Raw genomic sequence first — 22458 nt, 5'->3', positions numbered from 1 at the left:
ACTTTTAAAAATTCACCTCTCCAGAAACAAATCTCTCACTCTTGCTATAGACCACCTTCTGCCCCCAGCTGTGTCCTGGACACCATATGTGAATTGATTGCCTCCCCATCTATTTTCAGAGCTCGTGCTGTTAGATGACCTAAACTGGGACGTGCTTAACACCCTGGCCATCTTAAAATCTTGATGCCCTCAATCTCACACAAATTATCAAGGAACCCACCAGGTACAACCCCAAATCCGTAAACACGGGCACCCTCATAGATATTATCCTAACCAGCCTGCCCTCCAAACACACCTCTGCTGTCTTCAACCAGGATCTCAGTGATCACTGCCTCATTGCCTGCGTCCGTAATGGGTCTGCGGTCAAACGACCACCCCTCATCACTGTCAAACGCTTCCTAAAACACTTCAGCCAGCAGACCTTTCTAATCGACCTGGCCCGGGTACCCTGGAAGGATATTGACCTAATTCCGTCAGTAGAGGATGCCTGGTTATTCTTTAAAAGTGCTTTCCTCACCATCTTAAATAAGCATGCCCCATTCAAAAAAAATTGAACCAGGAAAAGATATAGCCCTTGATTCACTCCAGACCTGACGGTCCTTGACCAGCAGAAAAACATCCTGTGGTGTACTGCATTAGCATCAAATAGCCCCTGCGATATGCAACTTTTCAGGGAAGTTAGGAACCAATATACACAGGCAGTTAAGAAAGCTAAGGCAAGCTTTTTCAAACAGAAATTTCCATCCTGTAACACAAACTCCAAAAAGTTCTGGGACACTGTAAAGTCAATGGAAAATAAGAGCACCTCCTCCCAGCTGCCCACTGCACTGAGGCTAGGAAACACTGTCACCACTGATTAAATCCACGATAATTGAGAATTTCAATAAGCATTTTTCTACAGCTGGCCATGCTTTCCACCTGGCTAACCCTACCCTGGTCAACAGCCCTGTACTCCCCACCGCAACTTGCCCAAGCCTCCCCATTTTTCCTTCACCCAAATCCAGATAACAGATGTTCTGAAAGAGCTGCAAAATCTGGACCCCTACAAATCAGACAGGTGAGACAATCTGGACCCTCTCTTTCTAAAATGATCCGCCGAAATTGTTGCATCCCCTATTACTAGCCTGTTCAACCTCTCTTTTGTATCGTCTGAGATCCCCAAAGATTGGAATGCTGCCGTGGTCATCCCCCTCTTCAAAGGGGGAGACACTCTAGACCCAAATGGCTACAGACCTATATCTATCCTACCCTGCCTTTCTAAGGTCTTTGAAAGCCAAGCTAACAAACAGATCACCGACCATTTTGAATCCCACCCTACCTTCTCCGCTATAAAATCTGGTTTCCGAGCTGGTCATGGGTGCACCTCAGCCACGCTCAAGGTCCTAAAAGATATCATAACCGCCATCGATAAGAGACAATACTGTGCAGCTGTATTCATCAACCTGGCCAAGGCTTTCGACTCTGTCAATCACCACATTCTTATCGGCAGACTCAACAGCCTTGGTTTCTCAAATGACCTCCTCGCCTGGTTCACCAACTACTTCTCAGACAGAGTTCAGTGTGTCAAATCGGAGGGCCTGTTGTCCGGACCTCTGGCAGTCTCTATGGGGTGCCACATGGTTCAATCCTCGGGCCGACTCATTTCTCTGTATACATCAATGATGTCGCTTTTGCTGCTGGTGATTCTCTGATCCACTTGTACGCAAACATCACCATTCTGTATACTTCTGGCCCTTCTTTGGACACTGTGTTAACTAACCTCCAGACAAGCTTCAATACCATACAACTCTCCTTCCGTGGCCTTTAACTGCACTTAAATGCAAGTAAAACTAAATGCATGCTCTTCAAATGATCGCTGCCCACACCTGCCCGCCCGTTCAGCATCATTACTCTGGACGGTTCTGACTTAGAATATGTGGACAACTACAAATACCTAGTTGTCTGGTTAGACTGTAAACTATCCTTCCAGACTCACATTAAGCATCTCCAATCCAAAATTAAATCTAGAATCGGCTTCCTATATCGCAACAAAGCATCCTTCACTCACGCTGCCAAACATACCCTCGTAAAACTGACCATCCTACTGATTCTCAACTTCGGCGATGTCATGTACAAAATAGCTTCCAACACTCTACTCAGCAAATTGGATGCAGTCCATCACAGTGCCATCTGTTTTGTCACCAAAGCCCCATATACTACCCACCACTGCGACCTGTAGGCTCTCGTCGGCTGGCCCTCGCTTAATATTCGTCGCCAAACCCACTGGCTCCAGGTCATCTATAAGTCTTTGCTAAGCAAAGCCCCGCCTTAACTCAGCTCACTGGTCACCATAGCAACACCCACCCGTAGCACACGCTCCAGCAGGTATATTTCACTGGTCACCCCCAAAGCCAATTCCTCCTTTGGCTGCCTTTCATTCCAGTTCTCTGCTGCCAATGAATGGAACGAACTGCAAAAATCATTGAAGCTGGAGACTCATATCTCCCTCACTAACTTTAAGCACCAGCTGTCAGAGCAGCTCACAGATCACTGCACCTGTACATAGCCCATCTGTAAACAGCACATCCAACTACCTCATCCCCATATTGTTATTTATTTTTCTCATTTGCACCCCAGTATCTCTACTTGCACACTCATTTTCTGCACATCTATCACTCCAGTGTTTAATGGCTATTTTGTAATTATTTTGCCACTATGAACTATTTATTGCCTTACCTCCCTTATCCTACCTCATTTGCACACACTGTATTCTATTTTATTATTGACTGTATGTTTGTTTATTCCATGTGTAACTCTGTGTTGTTTGTGTCGCACTGCTTTGCTTTATCTTGGCCAGGTCGCAGTTGTAAATGAAAACTTGTTCTCAACTAGCCTACCTGGTTAAATAAAGGTGAAATAAAATAAATTAAAATGTAGCTCAAATTACCCAACTCTCCCCGACAGTTACGTGTTTTATTCAGTCTGCCCACAAGCACAAGAAAATGGTAGAAGTGATCGGGATTTGGTTGATAGCCTAATTTTGGTGTTTGATTACAACTAACAACAATAATAGTGTTTCCTGGGTGTGTCCCTGTCAGGTGTTTCTCCTTTGGGGTCGGGGAGGGGGCCAGCACTGCTCTCATCTCTGAGGTGGCCAAGCAGGCCAGAGGGCACGCGCAGTTTATCACAGGACAGGATGCAGCCCAAAGTAAATCTTATTAGTTTGTGTGTGTTGTATGCATGTGCATACGTAAAGAGAGTGCTGTAATGGTTTTATACCTTTCCGACCTCCGTCACTCTCAGCAGTGTGGGAGAGTTCTATAGATTAGGGTGTTTCACCCCTGTGAGAAAACAAAAGCATTTCTGGGGTGGCCAAGCAGGCCAGAGGGCATGCACAGTTTATCACAGGACAGGACAGGATGCAGCCCAAAGTAAGAGAGCTTATCAGTGTGTGTACATGTGTAAATGGAGGGCTGTATTGCCTACAAACATTTTCATCACCTTCCTTATTCTCTCTTGTTTTATCTCTTTCCTTTTTTTAATGACATTTTTTACCACTCTCCCACCTCCTTAACACTCCTCCCTCAGGTGATGCAGTCTCTCCGGTTTGCCCTGCAGCCAGCTGTGGTGGACATCTCAGTCAAGTGGAATGTCCCAAAGGAGGTGTCTGTCACCCTTCTGTCTCCACCAATCAGAGTGCTCTTCCAGGGTCAAAGGGCGCTTCTGTATGCCCAGCTCACTGGGGAGGTAAGGGCTCTGCCTTCTACTGTTATGTGTGTTAATATTATTTAACATACAATTTGTCAATGTTCAAAGGACATTGGTAAGGTCATAATTTATTTGCAAGACAACATTTCCTCTTTTGTTTTATCTCTTTCTCTCTGTCTCTCTCCTTTACTCTTTTCCTCTCTCAAACCTCAGGGGACACAGAGGGCTCGATAACAGTGAAGTACAGCCTGGCCAAGCAGCCTGTTGAGAACCTGCTGAGCTTCAGTCTTAAGCCTACAGAGGACACTGGGTAAAAACAACACTGCAGGCCTTGGTCAGATGCATTAAGGGAATGTGCCACTATTTACAGGCAAGACTGCCATGATGCTCCATTAACATAAACTGTGCCAACACTTCTAATGCACTTCAGCTATGTAGTATGATTTGATATATATAGTACTGTGGGTACCCCCATCTTATCATCGACCCTCGTCTTTCCCACTCCGTCTTAATATCTATATCCCTCCTCTCCCCCACTCCAACACTAAGACATCATTTACAAGCGAAGCATTTGTGTTTAGTGAGTCTGCCAGATCAGAGGCAGTGGAGATGACCAGAGATGCCCTGCACAACTGATGAGCGTCGGAGCCGGTGTAGTAGGATTCAATCTTAGTCCTGTATTGACGCTTTGCCTGTTTCATGGTTCGTCTGAGGGCATAAGCGTCCAGATTAGTGTCCAGCTCCTTGAAAGAGGCACCTCTAGCCTTTAGCTTGGCGCGAATGTTGCCTGTAATTCATGGATCCTGGTTGGGAAATGTATGTACGATCACTGTGGGGACGAAGTCGTCGATGCACTTATTTATGAAACTGGGGACTGAGGTGGTGTACTCCTCAATGCCATGGGTGAATCCCGGAACATGTTCCATTCTGTGCTAGCAAAATAGTCCTGTTGCGTATAGCATACTTTTTTCCCCTCTGGTTGCACTTGTGACATTCTGGTAGAAATTAGGTAAAAAGGATTTAACTTTGCCTGCATTAAAGTCCCCGGCCGCTAGGAGCACCACTTCTGGATGAGCATTTTCTTGTTTGCTAATGGTTTTATTCAGCTCGTTGAGTGCGGTCTTAGTGCCAACATCGGTTTGTGGTGGTAAATAGACGGCTACGAATAATATAGATAGTGTGGTCTACAGCTTATGAAGTATTCTACCTCAGGCGAGCAATACCTCGAGACTTCCTTAATATTAGACATCGCGCACCAACAGTTATTGACAAATATACACACTTCCCCGCCCTTCGTTTTACCAGACGTATCTGCTCTGTCCTGCTGACGCACGGAGAAGTCAGCCAGTTCTATATTATCCTTGTCGTCGCTGGGGGATCTGTACTTTACTTTATTATTTATATTTTGGACAACTTTTACTCTCTGCAGGTAGCCTAGTTGTTGGAGCATTGGGCCAGTAACTGAAAGGTTGCTGGATCAAATCCTGAGCCGACAAGGTAAAAATCTGTCATTCTGCCCCTGAACAAGGCAGTTAACCCAACTTTCCCCAGTAGACTGTCATTGTAAATATGAATTTGTTCTTAACTGACTTGCCTAGATAAATAAAGGTTCAATTTCAAATACAAAAAATATTTTTACTCCATACATTTACTACTTTTTACTCCATACATTTTCCCTGACACCCAGAAATAGCAGTTACATTTTGAATGCTTAGCAGGACAGGGAAATGGTGCAATTCACACACTTATCAAGAGAACATCTCTGGTCATCTCCACTGCCTCTGATCTGGCAGACTCACTAAACACAAATGCTTCGCTTGTAAATTATGTCTTAGTGTTGGAGCGTGCCCTGGCTTTCCATTTAAAAGAAATTGTGCCATCTCATTTGTTTAATATAAGGAATTTGAAATTACTTTTACTTTGGATACTTAAGTATATTTTAGCCATTACATTTGCTTTTGATACCTGAGTATATGTAAAACCACATACTTTTAGACTTTTTCACAAGTAGTATTTTACTGGGTGACTTTTACTTGAGTCATTTTCTATTAATGAATCTTCACTCAAGTATGACAATTGGGTACTTTTTTCGCCACTGTTGAACACACCTGATTAATAGGGTCCATGAGGAGTGTTTCGGTACCTCCTTATGAGGATGAGTAGGCTAGAATACCGCCCACACAGACACTCTAGGATGATTGTTTTCGGGAACACACTCTGGACGACGCAGGGATACTCCCAATACATCGGCATCCTTCACACCGTCAGATCAACCCTACAACCCACTATTCTTAGCTGCTTCAACAGTGCCCAGAACCATTTTCAACTCACTTAATCTCTAAAAGCCTTTTCGTTTTTTCTGCTTTAGTGAAAGAAAACCATAACGTCTTATTAAACCTAATATGGGCAGCAGAATGTCGTAACACCGTACTTCAATCTGACAGGAGATATCCAATGAATTGACTGTCTACAAGCACAATGACCAGACAGCTATGTTTAGTGTTCAGTCCGTTGACGAATTGCTATAGCCTATTGAAATATGTGCCTAATAATACGTTTAAAGCATAAGGTAGAAAAAAACCGCGCTACAGACGCAAAAACAACGATTGGTTGAATGGCCCATTGTGTCTTTTCACCAATGGTAAGGAAGATAGCAGGCGTGACTATGAACACTGGCCAATGAGTTGATTGCGCAATGTTTTCTATTGACGTTAATCTTTATAAACCAGGAAGAAGTAGCCTACTCGGATATTAATGCTGCACGAACGTAGAAACGGTGGGATTCTATCTCCAGGACCAGTAAAAGGAAATAATTGAAAACTAGCCTATCACATATGTCAAGGTAATACGTTACATGACTGCATCGTTTGGGGATGTTTCGCATATTTATCTCAACATATTCAATATATGTTGAAATGGCATGAACCTACTTTGCTTATTAATGTTGGTGGCCAATAAATGTTAGCCAGAAATAGCCATTCATTTCGATTACATCCACATATCATACCATACTTATTTTATGGATGTATTTTATGGAGTTTTAGGTTGCTAGAATTAACGCAATGACAGCGGAGGAACAAGCAAAGTGACCACGCCTCAGTGTCTGTTCTAGAGTGCGCAACGTTACAGAACGTTCAGAAATTAATCATTTTGGGGAGACCAGAGGCAATTGTGATTTTGTGTGTGTTACACTATTGCCCGGAGCCCACTTGAATTAGGCCAGTCATTTTCTTATGTAAGACACTTCCATCCATAGCTTCTTGAAGTAGGGGTGTTGAGGGTGCTGCAGCACCCCCTGATAAACTGAAAAAATAAACTCACTTAATTTATACGGTTGAAGTCAGAAGTTCACATACACCTTATAGCCAAATACATTTAAACTCAGTTTCACAATTCCTGACATTTAATCCTAGTAAAAATTCCCCGTTTTAGGTCAGTTAGGATCACCACTTTATTTTAAGAATGTGAAATGTCAGAATAGTGATTTTATTTAAGCTTTTATTTATTTAATTACATACCCAGTGGGTCAGAAGTTTACATGCACTCAATTATTATTTGGTAGCATTGCCTTTAAATTGTTTAAATTGGGTCAAATGTTTCAGGTAGCTTTCCATATTAAGTTGGGTGAATTTTGGCCCATTCCTCTTGACAGAGCTGGTGTAACCGAGTCAGGTTTGTAGGCCTCTTTGCTCACACATGCTTTTTCAGTTCTGCCCCACATTTTCTATAGGATTGAGGTCAGGGCTTTGTGATGGCCACTCCGATACCTTGACTTTGTTGTCCTGAAGCCATTTTGCCACAACTTTGGAAGTATGCTTGGGGTCATTGTCCATTTGGAAGACCCATTTGCAACCAAGCTTTAACTTCCTGACTGATGTCTTGAGACGTTGCTTCAATATATCCATATAGTTTTCCTCCCTCATGATCCCATCTATTTTGTGAAGTGCACCAGTCCCTCCTGCAGCAAAGCACCACCACAACATGATGCTGCCGCCTCCGTGCTTCACAGTTGGGATAGTGTTCCTCGGCTTGCAAGCCTCCCCCTTTTCCTCCAAACATAACGATGGTCATTATGGTCAAACAGTTCTATTTTTTGTTTCATCAGACCAGAGGACATTTCTCCAAAGTACGATCTTTGACCCCATGTGTAGTTGCAAACCATAGTCTGGCTTTTTTTAATGGCGGTTTTGGAGCAGAGACTTCTTCAATGCTGAGCTGGTTTCCTCCAGCATCTTCACAAGGTCCTTTGCTGTTGTTCTGGGATTGATTTGCACTTCTCGCACCAAAGTACGTTCATCTCTAGGAGACGGAACACCTCTCCTTCTTGAGCGGTATGATGGCTGCGTGGTCCCATGGTGTTTATACTTGCGTACTATTGTTTGTACAGATGAACGTGGTACCTTCAGGCCTTTGGACATTGCTCCCAAGGATGAGCCAGACTTGGAGGGAGGTCCACCATTTTTTTTTCTGAGGTCTTTGCTGATTTCCCCATGATGTCAAGCAAAGAGGCACTGAGTTTGAAGGTATGTCTTGAAATACATCCACAAGTACATCTCCAATTGACTCAAATGATGTCAATTAGCCTATCGGAAGATTCTAAAGCCATGACATAATTTTTCCCAGCTGTTTAAAGGCACAGTCAACTTAGTATATGTAAACTTCTGACCCACTGGAATTGTGACAGTGAATTATATGCAAAATTGTCTGTCTGTAAACAATTGTTGGAAATATTACTTGTGTCATGCACTGTATATCATTAACGTTAATGAATTAGCAAATTATCTAGCCTAGGCAGCCAATGTGCATATCTAGCCTAGTGTATATCGAGCACCCATTATTGGCTTCCTAGGCTACATATCATCATATATAGCTATTTCTTTACATAACCAATATTTACAGTTACACCCCTGTTTCTGCATGAACATTTTGTTGCTCTCAAAACATCTTGAGTAGTCTGATGGTGACCAGAATATATTGTTTGGAACTTATTTGGCTTTCCACTTCTGGGAGTACTTGGCCCATCCACAGGGGGTACTTGAGAAGACTCATGAGACCATAGGCCTACTGGTAAAATATATATAAGGGGGTACTTCAGTGGTACTCTGAACAGAGCAAAATGTACTTGGTGTTACATTAACTGAATACGGTTGGGAAACTATTGCTCTACAGGACAGGAAGGCTATTTAAATAAATTTTTGTAGAATTCATACCATCTTAAGGTTAAAATCACTTGTTTTCATAATTCAGCTGCTTGGCTCAGGATAATTTTAATACTGCGCTACAATTGCTCCAACGCTAGCAGTCTTGACAACCTCACGTGCCTAGCAAGAGACAACAATAGTCATGTCATTCATGTTATCCAACATATAGACGTTAATGCTCAGGACAGTACAATGACATAGTCGCCCCCCACCCCACCCCCAAAAGAGCAAACATTTGCCCATAAAACATGCAGATAGTGAGACACTTTTCAAGCAGGGATTGGACCAAAATGGGCGTACTGAGTGAGTTTCATCACTAGCTTGTATCGGTTTGTAGAAATTCAAGGTGTTTCATTTGCCTACAGTTACAATTGCCCCTGGTCTCCCCTTCACAGACATGAATCACAGGCTCTAACTTATTTATCTGCTGTGGTTAATGTTGCACTATTGCATATTCTACCTTCAGTATGATGGGATAAAGTAGCCTAAATGCAAGGGTGTGTGTTTGTTCTGAGAAGCTTCTTGCAAAATGTTTATATAATCCTGGTTGATCAAACTAGTGTGAAACGTTTACTTGCATCTGTAACTCCGTTTGTGGTAGCCTAAATCTCTGAAAGATGACATACCTGACCTCCAGGTGGCAGGTAGGCCTACCTCCTGACATTATTGACTATATTTTTATTTTTTTAAATTATTTTTATTTTTACAAAAAACACAAGGAAGGGCTAACATTAAAGTATTAGAACATGAAGGACAAACAATACAGCATCAAGACACTATCAAACATGTATCAGTCTTTACACAACAGAGTCGTCCTTATGTGTGAGTGTGTCTACTACCACTATCAAACATGTATCAGTCTTTACACAACAGAGTCGTCCTTATGTGTGAGTGTGTCTACTACCACTATCAAACATGTATCAGTCTTTCTGCAGCAGAGCCATCCTTATGTGTGAGTGTGTCTACTACCACTATCAAACATGTATCAGTCTTTCTGCAACAGAGCCATCCTTATGTGTGAGTGTGTCTACTACCACTATCAAACATGTATCAGCCTTTCTGCAACAGAGCCATCCTTATGTGTGAGGGTGTCTACTACCACTATCAAACATGTATCAGTCTTTACACAACAGAGCCATCCTTATGTGTGAGTGTGTCTACTACCACGATCAAACATGTATCAGTCTTTCTGCAACAGAGCCATCCTTATGTGTGAGTGTGTCTACTACCACTATCAAACATGTATCAGTCTTTCTGCAACAGAGCCATACTTATGTGTGAGGGTGTCTACTACCACTATCAAACATGTATCAGTCTTTCTGCAACAGAGCCATACTTATGTGTGAGGGTGTCTACTACTACTATCAAACATGTATCAGTCTTTCTGCAACAGAGCCATACTTATGTGAGGGTGTCTACTACCACTATCAAACATGTATGTCTTTCTGCAACAGAGCCATCCTTATGTGTGAGGGTGTCTACTACCACTATCAAACATGTATCAGTCTTTACACAACAGAGCCATCCTTATGTGTGAGGGTGTCTACTACCACTATCAAACATGTATCAGTCTTTACACAACAGAGCCATCCTTATGTGTGAGGGTGTCTACTACCACTATCAAACATGTATCAGTCTTTACACAACAGAGCCATCCTTATGTGTGAGGGTGTCTACTACCACTATCAAACATGTATCAGTCTTTACACAACAGAGCCATCCTTATGTGTGAGGGTGTCTACTACCACTATCAAACATGTATCAGTCTTTACACAACAGAGCCATCCTTATGTGTGAGGGTGTCTACTACCACTATCAAACATGTATCAGTCTTTACACAACTGAGCCATATGTGTGAGGGTGTCTACTACCACTATCAAACATGTATCAGTCTTTACACAACAGAGCCATCCTTATGTGTGAGGGTGTCTACTACCACTATCAAACATGTATCAGTCTTTCTGCAACAGAGCCATCCTTATGTGTGAGGGTGTCTACTACCACTATCAAACATGTATCAGTCTTTCTGCAACAGAGCCATCCTTGTGTGAGGGTGTCTACTACCACTATCAAACATGTATCAGTCTTTCTGCAACAGAGCCATCCTTATGTGTGAGGGTGTCTACTACCACTATCAAACATGTATCAGTCTTTCTGCAACAGAGCCATCCTTATGTGTGAGTGTGTCTACTACCACTATCAAACATGTATCAGTCTTTCTGCAGCAGAGCCTTATGTGTGAGTGTGTCTACTACCACTATCAAACATGTATCAGTCTTTCTGCAGCAGAGCCTTATGTGTGAGGGTGTCTACTACCACTATCAAACATGTATCAGTCTTTCTGCAGCAGAGCCTTATGTGTGAGGGTGTCTACTACCACTATCAAACATGTATCAGTCTTTACACAACAGAGCCATCCTTATGTGTGAGAGTGTCTACTACCACTATCAAACATGTATCAGTCTTTACACAACAGAGCCATCCTTATGTATGAGGGTGTCTACTACTACTATCAAACATGTATCAGTCTTTCTGCAACAGAGTCATCCTTATGTGTGAGAGTGTCTACTACCACTATCAAACATGTATCAGTCTTTACACAACAGAGCCATCCTTATGTATGAGAGTGTCTACTACTACTATCAAACATGTATCAGTCTTTCTGCAACAGAGCCATCCTTATGTGTGAGGGTGTCTACTACTACTATCAAACATGTATCAGTCTTTCTGCAACTGAGCCATCCTTATGTGTGAGGGTGTCTACTACCACTATCAAACATGTATCAGTCTTTCTGCAGCAGAGCCTTATGTGTGAGTGTGTCTACTACCACTATCAAACATGTATCAGTCTTTCTGCAGCAGAGCCTTATGTGTGAGTGTGTCTACTACCACTATCAAACATGTATCAGTCTTTACACAACAGAGCCATCCTTATGTGTGAGGGTGTCTACTACCACTATCAAACATGTATCAGTCTTTACACAACAGAGCCATCCTTATGTGTGAGGGTGTCTACTACTACTATCAAACATGTATCAGTCTTTCTGCAGCAGAGCCTTATGTGTGAGTGTGTCTACTACCACTATCAAACATGTATCAGTCTTTCTGCAGCAGAGCCTTGTGTGAGGGTGTCTACTACTACTATCAAACATGCAGCAGAGCCTTATGTGTGAGGGTGTCTACTACTACTATCAAACATGTATCAGTCTTTCTGCAGCAGAGCCTTATGTGTGAGGGTGTCTACTACTACTATCAAACATGTATCAGTCTTTACACAACAGATCCATCCTTATGTGTGAGTGTGTCTACTACCACTATCAAACATGTATCAGTCTTTCTGCAGCAGAGCCATCCTTATGTGTGAGGGTGTCTACTACCACTATCAAACATGTATCAGTCTTTCTGCAACAGAGCCATCCTTATGTGTGAGTGTGTCTACTACCACTATCAAACATGTATCAGTCTTTCTGCAACAGAGCCTTATGTGTGAGTGTGTCTACTACCACTATCAAACATGTATCAGTCTTTCTGCAACAGAGCCTTATGTGTGAGGGTGTCTACTACCACTATCAAACATGTATCAGTCTTTCTGCAACAGAGCCATCCTTGTGTGAGGGTGTCTACTACCACTATCAAACATGTATCAGTCTTTCTGCAACAGAGCCATACTTATGTGAGGGTGTCTACTACCACTATCAAACATGTATCAGTCTTTCTGCAACAGAGCCATCCTTATGTGTGAGGGTGTCTACTACCACTATCAAACATGTATCAGTCTTTACACAACAGAGCCATCCTTATGTGTGAGGGTGTCTACTACCACTATCAAACATGTATCAGTCTTTACACAACAGAGCCATCCTTATGTGTGAGGGTGTCTACTACCACTATCAAACATGTATCAGTCTTTACACAACAGAGCCATCCTTATGTGTGAGGGTGTCTACTACCACTATCAAACATGTATCAGTCTTTACACAACAGAGCCATCCTTATGTGTGAGGGTGTCTACTACCACTATCAAACATGTATCAGTCTTTCTGCAACAGAGCCATCCTCATGTGTGAGGGTGTCTACTACCACTATCAAACATGTATCAGTCTTTCTGCAACAGAGCCATCCTTATGTGTGAAGGTGTCTACTACTACTATCAAACATGTATCAGTCTTTACACAACAGAGCCATCTTTATGTGTGAGGGTGTCTACTACTACTATCAAACATGTATCAGTCTTTCTGCAGCAGAGCCATCCTTATGTGTGAGGGTGTCTACTACCACTATCAAACATGTATCAGTCTTTCCACAACAGAGCCATCCTTATGTGTGAGTGTGTCTACTACCACTATCAAACATGTATCAGTCTTTCTGCAACAGAGCCATACTTATGTGAGGGTGTCTACTACCACTATCAAACATGTATCAGTCTTTCTGCAACAGAGCCATCCTTATGTGTGAGGGTGTCTACTACCACTATCAAACATGTATCAGTCTTTACACAACAGAGCCATCCTTATGTGTGAGGGTGTCTACTACCACTATCAAACATGTATCAGTCTTTACACAACTGAGCCATATGTGTGAGGGTGTCTACTACCACTATCAAACATGTATCAGTCTTTCCACAACAGAGTCATCCTTATGTATGAGAGTGTCTACTACTACTATCAAACATGTATCAGTCTTTACACAACAGAGCCATCCTTATGTATGAGAGTGTCTACTACCACTATCAAACATGTATCAGTCTTTACACAACAGAGCCATCCTTATGTATGAGGGTGTCTACTACTACTATCAAACATGTATCAGTCTTTCTGCAACAGAGCCATCCTTATGTGTGAGAGTGTCTACTACCACTATCAAACATGTATCAGTCTTTCTGCAACAGAGCCATCCTTGTGTGAGGGTGTCTACTACCACTATCAAACATGTATCAGTCTTTCTGCAGCAGAGCCATCCTTATGTGTGAGGGTGTCTACTACCACTATCAAACATGAATCAGTCTTTCTGCAACAGAGCCATCCTTATGTGAGGGTGTCTACTACCACTATCAAACATGTATCAGTCTTTCTGCAGCAGAGCCATCCTTATGTGTGAGGGTGTCTACTACCACTATCAAACATGTATCAGTCTTTCTGCAGCAGAGCCATCCTTGTGTGAGGGTGTCTACTACCACTATCAAACATGTATCAGTCTTTCTGCAACAGAGCCATCCTTATGTGTGAGGGTGTCTACTACCACTATCAAACATGTATCAGTCTTTCTGCAGCAGAGCCATCCTTGTGTGAGGGTGTCTACTACCACTATCAAACATGTATCAGTCTTTCCGCAACAGAGCCATCCATGTGTGAGGGTGTCTACTACCACTATCAAACATGTATCAGTCTTTCTGCAACAGAGCCATCCTTATGTGTGAGGGTGTCTACTACCACTATCAAACATGTATCAGTCTTTCTGCAACAGAGCCATCCTTATGTGTGAGTGTGTCTACTACCACTATCAAACATGTATCAGTCTTTCTGCAACAGAGCCATCCTTATGTGTGAGGGTGCATGATAGTGATATAAAATATGTAAGTTTCCTTTTTCATGATCACAATCTTGTGAAACCCGAACCCTCCAAGATCCCCCCCCCACAGTTCCCCAATAGCCGTCCCTCAACCATTCGAGTCCCCGCCCCCTGAAAAAATAAATTGATACAATTAATTCCATTCCCCATCCCCAAGAACCCCCTGACTGCACCAACAACCAAGAGAATGAACTAATGAGAAAAAAGACAGAAGAAAACAGCAAACACCAATACACTTTTTTTTTTAAATTTTATTTTATTTTAGAATACATTTTAAACAAAGGACATCAAGGACAACTGAAATCATAACAGCGATACCTACTTTATGTTTGTGTGCATGTCTGGCACTATTACATGTATGTGTGTTCTTTTATGTGTTTATTTGAATGAGAGTGTGTGTATATGCATGTGTACAAACACCTGCACGGCATCAGCCTCAGGCAAACCGGCATTAGTTGTAAAAACACTGCCACTTAGTGTCATTCTACTTTTACTATGTTTTATTTAGACTTTTTTTTTTTTCTCACACAGCAACTTCACTCCCACTTGTCTCCAATTCCACACACCAACCCTCAGCTTCCCTCAGCCCATCCCATCTATCTCTGCTGGCCACCCACTTCGTGTTTCTACGCAACACATATCTTTCAACTATGCTATGATGTTTAATGTACAATTTCAATCTATCTAATCGCATAAAATCTACAGATTGCGTGTTGAAGATAAATACTTTTACTAAGAGTATTAGTAATTGACTTACCCGGTCTCTCCAAATCTCCTAACAGTACTATTTATTATTGACTACTGCATTCCATTCTATTTTACCAGTTCAACCAGAGATTACACTGGCTGGACATGTATTGACATTATTGCATCAGGCTGCTGTGGTTTCTTACTTTGTTGTTAACAATAACTTCATGCTTGAAAATGTACATTTCTGCACAAAGCTTCTGTTTTTTCAGGAATTACTGTATGTTCTGGAAAGACCAATATTGTATTACTGTACAAAGCAATGTTCTTTTTCAGCAACCAGCAGTTATGGTGCATGATCAACCAGGGCTCGATACAAACTTAAACCAATTTAATGAAGAAGCGACATTGGCACGGGAATGCCCCTGTCGGTGCGTGGGTCAGGGTTCCACGTACAGGGCTGCACAGTTAAGCTAAACACTCCAGGCCAGACGATCATCCCTGTCAGTGCCAGTTAAAAAATTAAATAATGTTTGTAATAATGCTATTTTTAATCAACCTATTAAATTACAGATGGATTACCAAAGCGGTTTGTTGGTTATGTAGATTATTATTCACACGTGCGCTGCACACACAGCCTGTATATCAGGGATCATCAACTAGATTCAGCCACAGGACATATTTTTCTTGAGTAGATGGATGGGGACCTGAACATAATTACAAATAATTTGTTGACTGATCTGTGGGCCACCATCTAGGGATCCCTGCCATAGATAGTCTCTGCCTGGCAGAAAGAATGTGCAGCTTTGAAACAGTTGGTTGTTGAGTGGTGCTGAAAGTGGTTCAAAGTGTTGGTTGAATCCTTGGGACATCCCTGCCCTAACCCTTACCTAATCATTGTAAATTTCAACTTCAATAGCATGTGTTGCAGAAGACATTGCAGAGCTACATTGGAAGTGTGTGTGTGTGTAACTGACCATAAGATGGAGTAGAAGATGCTCTTTCCTCATCCAGAACAATTCATAAACTTCCATTGGAATAATACAACTTTAACCAAGGACTGTTTTACTTGAACTGATAGCAGGTGCAAATGGTAATACTATATGGGTACCTTTTTCCAACCCATGTTAGAGCCGACAGGGAAACCTTCTTACAACTTCAATCCAGTTCAATGGCAGTTCAATAGTTCAATGGCAGATCCCCAGGCTTAGTTCAATCCAATCCATTTGCACTAAAGCATTCTGCCTCAATGAAGGAGCACTTTCTTGGCACAGCTGTCAAAGGCCTTCTTTCCCAACCACAGTCAGGACTGCCTTTTTATACCATTCTGACCATGTGACCTGGACTGGCTGTGTGGAGCTTTCCCTGGCCATTGACTTCTCTCTGTGATGCCATTCCATCCCTTCCACAACCCAATCCAACCGGAACTAACACTGGCATGCAGACCAAAGCATGAATTGCCTGAATGAATTTACTCCTACCTCCGCTCCCCCATTCTTAAGAACTGGAACTACAGTTTTGATGAATTCAAATATGTTCACTACTCATTTTGGGATCTTATGAGTGTTGAAACATTTGGACAGTGCAGTCTTTGTTTTCTTGTTTATTTATATGGGCTCCGAGTGGTGCAGTTGTCTAAGGCACTGCATCTCAGTGCTAGAGGCGTCACTACAGACCCGGGTTAGATTCCAGGCTGTATCAAAACCGGCCGTGATTGGGAGTACCATAGGGCGGCGCACAATTGGCCCAAAGTCGTCCGTGTTAGGGTTTGGCTGGGGTAGGCTGTCATTGTACATAAGAATTTGTTCTTTACTGACTTGCCTAGTTAAGTAAAAATAAACGGTGCAATCTCGATTGCGTCAATTCCTTTTGTTTGGAGAGCATATGTCTGGTTTGTCCATTATGTTTCATGTGTGAATGCGCATGCTTGAGCATGCATAGATATACCTGGCCTGTGTGCCAAGAATAGGTATGGCCAAATGTTTGGGATGTTCACGTATGGTAACTCAATGGGGAGGCTGTATTCAGGCCTAGGAGTCTCTACCTGTGCCTTGTATGGTTAGATAGGTTTTGCTTGAGAACAGGCCCTTTTTGTTTTGAATGTTCACATTTTAAAGTCAGAAGTTTGTAAATATAATTTAATTGTACATTTATCACCAGCGCTGTGTAAATAAATCCAATATTAATTTCCACCTTATCTGCCTGACTACTGCAAAATCTTTGTCCTTATGACTGCTACAAGGTCCCTATTTTACAGCAGTATGCTGTCTATTTAGTCAGGCAATGCCCACATTATTCTGACATATTTAGAATGTGGTAATGTTTATTTGTTCCATTTTTTTTTCTTTTTCTGTCGGCTATTAAAACGATTAAACATCAAATGTAGGTCTTTGAAAATTACAGTTAAGTGCTTGAAAAGGTCCCAAAGAGGAACAAGAATGTGGTCCTCCTGAGCACTGCACAAAATGGCTGAGATCAGTGATCGTGAGGACATGAAGCCAGCCATCATCCTGGACTACAACCACAACAAATGAGGCACGGAAAACCTGGACAAGGTAATTGGGACTTACAGCTGCAGGAGGATGACTGGCCCCTGGTCGTCTTCCATAACGTCATTGATGTTACAATGCCTTTGTGATATGGAACAAGATCAACCCTACCTGGATGCCTGATAAGCGGAACAAAAGGAGGGTGTTTCCGGAGCAGATGGGGAAAGGCACTTGTAACACCACACATTCAAAGAAGGGAGCGCCTCCCCCGTACAGCAGCCTCTGCAGTGCTTGTGAAAGCTGTTCTGATCCACCTGAGGCTGCAGCTGGGGCTGGCAAGAAGAGGAGATGCCAATTCTCCCCCCCAAAGAAGGACTGTAAAACAAATACGATGTGCTGCACATGTGAGAAATACATCTGCAATGTCCATGCACACACACTTGCATATTGTCCTACATGTGCTAATTAGAGTTGATTGATTTATGTTTTTGTTTTGTATTTATCTTATTGTATTTGTATTTATTGTTTACACACCTTGTGGGTGGGGGCAATAGTTTTAAAAAATGGGAGAAGACTAGTATTTTGTAGTTGAATTACTCATTGTACAGTATATAAGAATATATCACTGTTGCCAAAATTGTTTGACTGTTATTGTTTTACTTCAATAAAATGCATTCAAAACTACTTTCTGCACATTTCTGCTACTTTCTTAGGTAATCTCTTGCTAAAAAAGTTGTTTACATCTATGCTGTACCTTTTTAGGAATAATAATAAACCTCTACTTCAGTAAAAAACTATGACAGGTGTGTTGTAATAAAAACGAGTGGTGTCCACTGATTAAAAGCAGGCTCATTATGGGACACAGGCCAGGTCATTATCAATTATAAAAAGAGACCAAAACATGTGATTGGTGCAACAACTGAATGTTGGTAGCAGTAGACCCCAGAATAAATACCTGTCCACCGAGAGAGCCACAAGATTGAACTTCTCTCAACTTTCTAGAGTTTTCCCTGTTAACACCATCAGCATTTCCCTTTACCGTGTCAATTGTGATCGAATCGACGCAATATTAGCCACTTTAAATGCAACACACAAACAAACTATGCAAGAGATTTTGTCGTAGGTAGAAGGCACCAGAGTAGGATTCTATGGTACTCCTTTTGTGCACGACTCGGCCCCTACACTACACAGACCGGTGCAGCATTAACAATCAGAATTGCAGCAGGCTTATATGCCAATACACTATTGCCATATATGGATGTGTGCAATTTACTTTTAACTGGTCTGTGTTTACAGCTGTGAACGTGAGTAGCTGTGCTTGATTTGAGAAGAAAGTTGCATGTGCAAATTTTGTTCATATCCTTTGCTAGTTAGTAATTAGCCCAGTTGTTATAGGTCATTTGTAGTCAGAAATAGGGGAGTAAATGCTTCCTACAAGAGCACACAATGTGTGCTTGAATACGCTAAGTAGCCAATAGGCAGAGGGTAGCATAATTTGTCTGATTCTCTGTAATAATGGTATGGGAATAATAATGCATTATATTTTGTAAAGTGATTTATTGCATCAAACACAACATTTTCATTCACCTCCTTGTATGAAGGACAAGTGGATAAAAAGGTTAATGTCAAGCCCTGCATGTTTAAAAAAAAAAAGAAGAAGAAAAAAAGTCATGTAATGTATTCATACATTGAACACCACACATTGGCTGTGACTGTAGGCTGAATGATTGAACAGCTATTTCCATGTTAAAATGTTATGGGATGCATTTTTCTCCATTGTTTTGATGGTAGGCCACTCTGGTAGACCTTCAGTAGGATCAAATAGCCACAGTAGCCTACTTGGCCACGGTTAAAACTGTAACTGAAAGTGGGTACAGCCCCTGTGTTCACAATTAAACGCGCGCTGGAAGTTACACAATACTTAAAACATGTCCAGTTTGCTTTCAGCAGACTTGAAATTTGCTCCGTGCTAAAAAAATGTTTTGAGGGAACATTGTTGGAGAGCCCTGCCAACATGGTTAGATAAACCTCTCAATGACTGTCATCCTACTGTCAGTGGTTGCATTCTGTGGCTGCCTTTATAAAACAATTCATCATAGACACTTGGCATATTACCATTAACTGTTTACTGTTGGCAATTCACTTTATTCATGTAAGACGCCGGTAAAAGGGCTGATATGACACCTGACTTCTCCATACAGGAGCCAAAATGGTGAACTGCTGTGGATTGGTAACTGTCAAGAATGAACCAGGTACGGTTTGAAAGCAGACATGATTGTTTACTTCCAGTGTCTGTTTCTCTTCCTTTTTTATGAAATAAATACTTCAGAACATTTCACCACATTTTATATTGTTTTTCACTAAATTAAACATTTCCATGAGATGAGCCATAAATGACATTTTACTATTTCCAAGTTGTTCCCAAACGTTGTCATCGTCAGTTTTCTCTCTTCCATCTGTTGCTCCATCCATCCCTCCTTCTCTCAGTGCCTCTGAAGAGTATTGCTGTGGAAGTGAGTGTGCAGGGGCATGTGGCCACTGTGAGCTCCACTCTGCAGTATGAGAACCAGGAGCAGAGCCCTCTGGAGGCCATCTTTGTTTTCCCTCTGCCGGGAGAGGCTGCTGTCTGCAGGTTCAGCGCAAAGATAGGACAGACTGAGGTGGTGGCTGAGGTTCAGGAGAAACAGAAGGTGAGGAGAGATGACAAGTCAATAATGAGACAAATGCAACTCTAGACATTTTTATGACATTTTCTGAGATCTACAAAAGTATAATTTATTGCAGGATTTGGGTTAATTTCACATTTAATACCAATCAATAACATGTTAGTACAAGTGTTGTTACTAGTGTAATTAGAGCGTTACTACACAGTTTTAAGAGAAACGTGGTATAAAATGTTACCGGCCAGCTAACCTGGCCCCATTTCCATCATGGCAACCTAATAATCCCTTCATTCTTAATTGGTAAATATCACTCCTCGCCTCTCCACCATGTTATCTGGTGTGTGGTGAGCATTCTGGTACAAAATGGTTGCTGTGTATCACCTAGGTGGGTACCACACATTGATGGTGGATGAGTTGAGTTTCCCCGTTACTATGTAAAGTGTTTGGTACCTCAGTTGGTAGAAAGGCTCTATATAAATCCAATCCATTACTTATAATTATCACTTTATGGTTAACCAGCAGTCTATGACCTAGGGGCCTTAAAAAGTTATTCAGATGTTTGTTGACAGCTCTCTGCTCTCAGTATTAGACTTTGACCCTGTAAAACTGGTTCCCAACCTACTGCTTTGTCAAAGCGACTCTCTGTCAAACCCCATTGACCTGACTAGTGTCAGTCGGACGGCACCCTCCCCTGGATGTATGCTACTGTTACTATACTGTGTCAGGTTGATGATGCGTCCTTGTGTTCCTCTGTCCCTCCTCAGGCACAGGAGCAGTATGATGATGCATTGAGTTCAGGCCAGCAGGCCTTCCTATTGGAGGAGAGTGATGAGAGCCCGGACGTGTTCAAGCTGAGTGTGGGCAGTCTGCCTCCAGGGGAGAAGGCCTCTGTCAGCCTGGACTATGTGACAGAGCTGGCTGTACAGGCTGACGACGGCCTGAGGCTCTGCCTGCCCGCCGTGCTCAACCCCCGTTACCAACCCCAGGGTAAGAACATGGGCCCCTGTATAGAGACACAAACCACTAATACATCATAGGGCAGTGTAAAACAAAGTAAAAACCTTGTGGGCAGCAGTGTGACTAGGAACCAGTACCTGGTCCCATAGGGCAGTGGTCCTCACTCCTGCTATTGGGGACCCACAGGGGATGGTGAAGGCTTTAGTTACAATCCCGTTTTAATGAATGAATCATTATTGAATTAATCAAGGTCTTGGTGAGTTGTTGATGAGATGAAAGGAGTGTTAGTGTTGGGCCGGAACAAAAACATTCTAATCTGTGGGTCTCTCTCCCCTCTCTCTTCCTCTGTCCCTCACCCATCTCTCTCTAAGGGTCAGACAGTGGTAGTGGTGGCAGTGCCCAGGTGTCCTCGGTGCCCGCTGGTTCTGTCCCCTACAGTCTGTCCCTCAGTGCCCATGTGTCGTCCCCTCATCCCATCTCTAGAGTAGAGTCCAACTGTCCCCTGGACCCACTCAACTACCTCAACACAGAGAAAACCCAAGCCACGGTACTCTGTGTGTGTGTTCATATGCATGTGTAAGTGTGTTGCTTTACGTACGTACGTATGAATGTGTACACTGTGTATATGTCTGTGTGCTTGCACTCTCACTAGCACCATAAACCATCAGAATCCTTCATAGTTGTTCAATTCCCTCTCTGACTGCTCTGCCTTCATGTGAATGTTGTTCTAACTGCAGGTCAGTCTGGCTGCAGGTCATCAGTTTGACCGGGATGTTGAGCTGTTGTTGTATTACCAAGACACCCATCAGCCTACTGCTATAGTAGAGGCAGCACAGGCTTCGGCCAAGCCAGGTGAGGGGGGTGTACTCTGTTGTAGATTGGTGTATATGGTGTACATAGTCTATCGGTAAATAGCCCACCCATTTTTACCTACCTCATCCCCATACTGTTTATATTTATTTACTTTTCTGCTCTTTTGCACACCAGTATCTCTACCTGTACATGACCATCTGATCATTTATCACTCCAGTGTTAATCTGCAAAATTGTAATTATTCGCCTACCTCCTCATGCATTTTGCACACAATGTACATAGACTCCCCTTTTTTTTTCTACTGTGTTTTTGACTTGTTAATTGTTTACTCCATGTGTAACTCTGTGTTGTCTGGTCACACTGCTATGCTTTATCTTGGCCAGGTCGCAGTTG

The 22458-nt window shown here is 42.3% G+C and overlaps 1 protein-coding gene across 6 annotated transcripts in view; it reads left to right on the top strand.

Annotated features, from left to right (window-relative positions):
* The first annotated feature begins 6394 nt into the window (after nucleotides 1-6394).
* Nucleotides 6395-22458, top strand: part of LOC112266192 (von Willebrand factor A domain-containing protein 5A-like) — a 30431-nt gene continuing 14367 nt past the window's right edge. For 5 of the 6 annotated variants that reach the window (XM_042296372.1, XM_042296370.1, XM_042296371.1 and 2 more), the window contains exons 1-6: nucleotides 6395-6529; nucleotides 19834-19884; nucleotides 20120-20322; nucleotides 21060-21282; nucleotides 21624-21799; nucleotides 21990-22104. In XM_042296372.1, coding sequence (XP_042152306.1) covers nucleotides 19842-19884; nucleotides 20120-20322; nucleotides 21060-21282; nucleotides 21624-21799; nucleotides 21990-22104 — 760 coding nt within the window. In that variant the 5' untranslated portion in view covers nucleotides 6395-6529; nucleotides 19834-19841. The remainder of the gene's footprint in view (nucleotides 6530-19833; nucleotides 19885-20119; nucleotides 20323-21059; nucleotides 21283-21623; nucleotides 21800-21989; nucleotides 22105-22458) is intronic. The other variant, XM_042296373.1, reaches the window with a different exon arrangement.

This window comes from Oncorhynchus tshawytscha, linkage group LG13 (assembly GCF_018296145.1).
Source record: "Oncorhynchus tshawytscha isolate Ot180627B linkage group LG13, Otsh_v2.0, whole genome shotgun sequence".
Classification (NCBI taxonomy): domain Eukaryota; kingdom Metazoa; phylum Chordata; class Actinopteri; order Salmoniformes; family Salmonidae; genus Oncorhynchus; species Oncorhynchus tshawytscha.
Note: the sequence above shows the minus strand (reverse complement) of the source record. Positions and strands in the feature narration are given on the sequence as shown.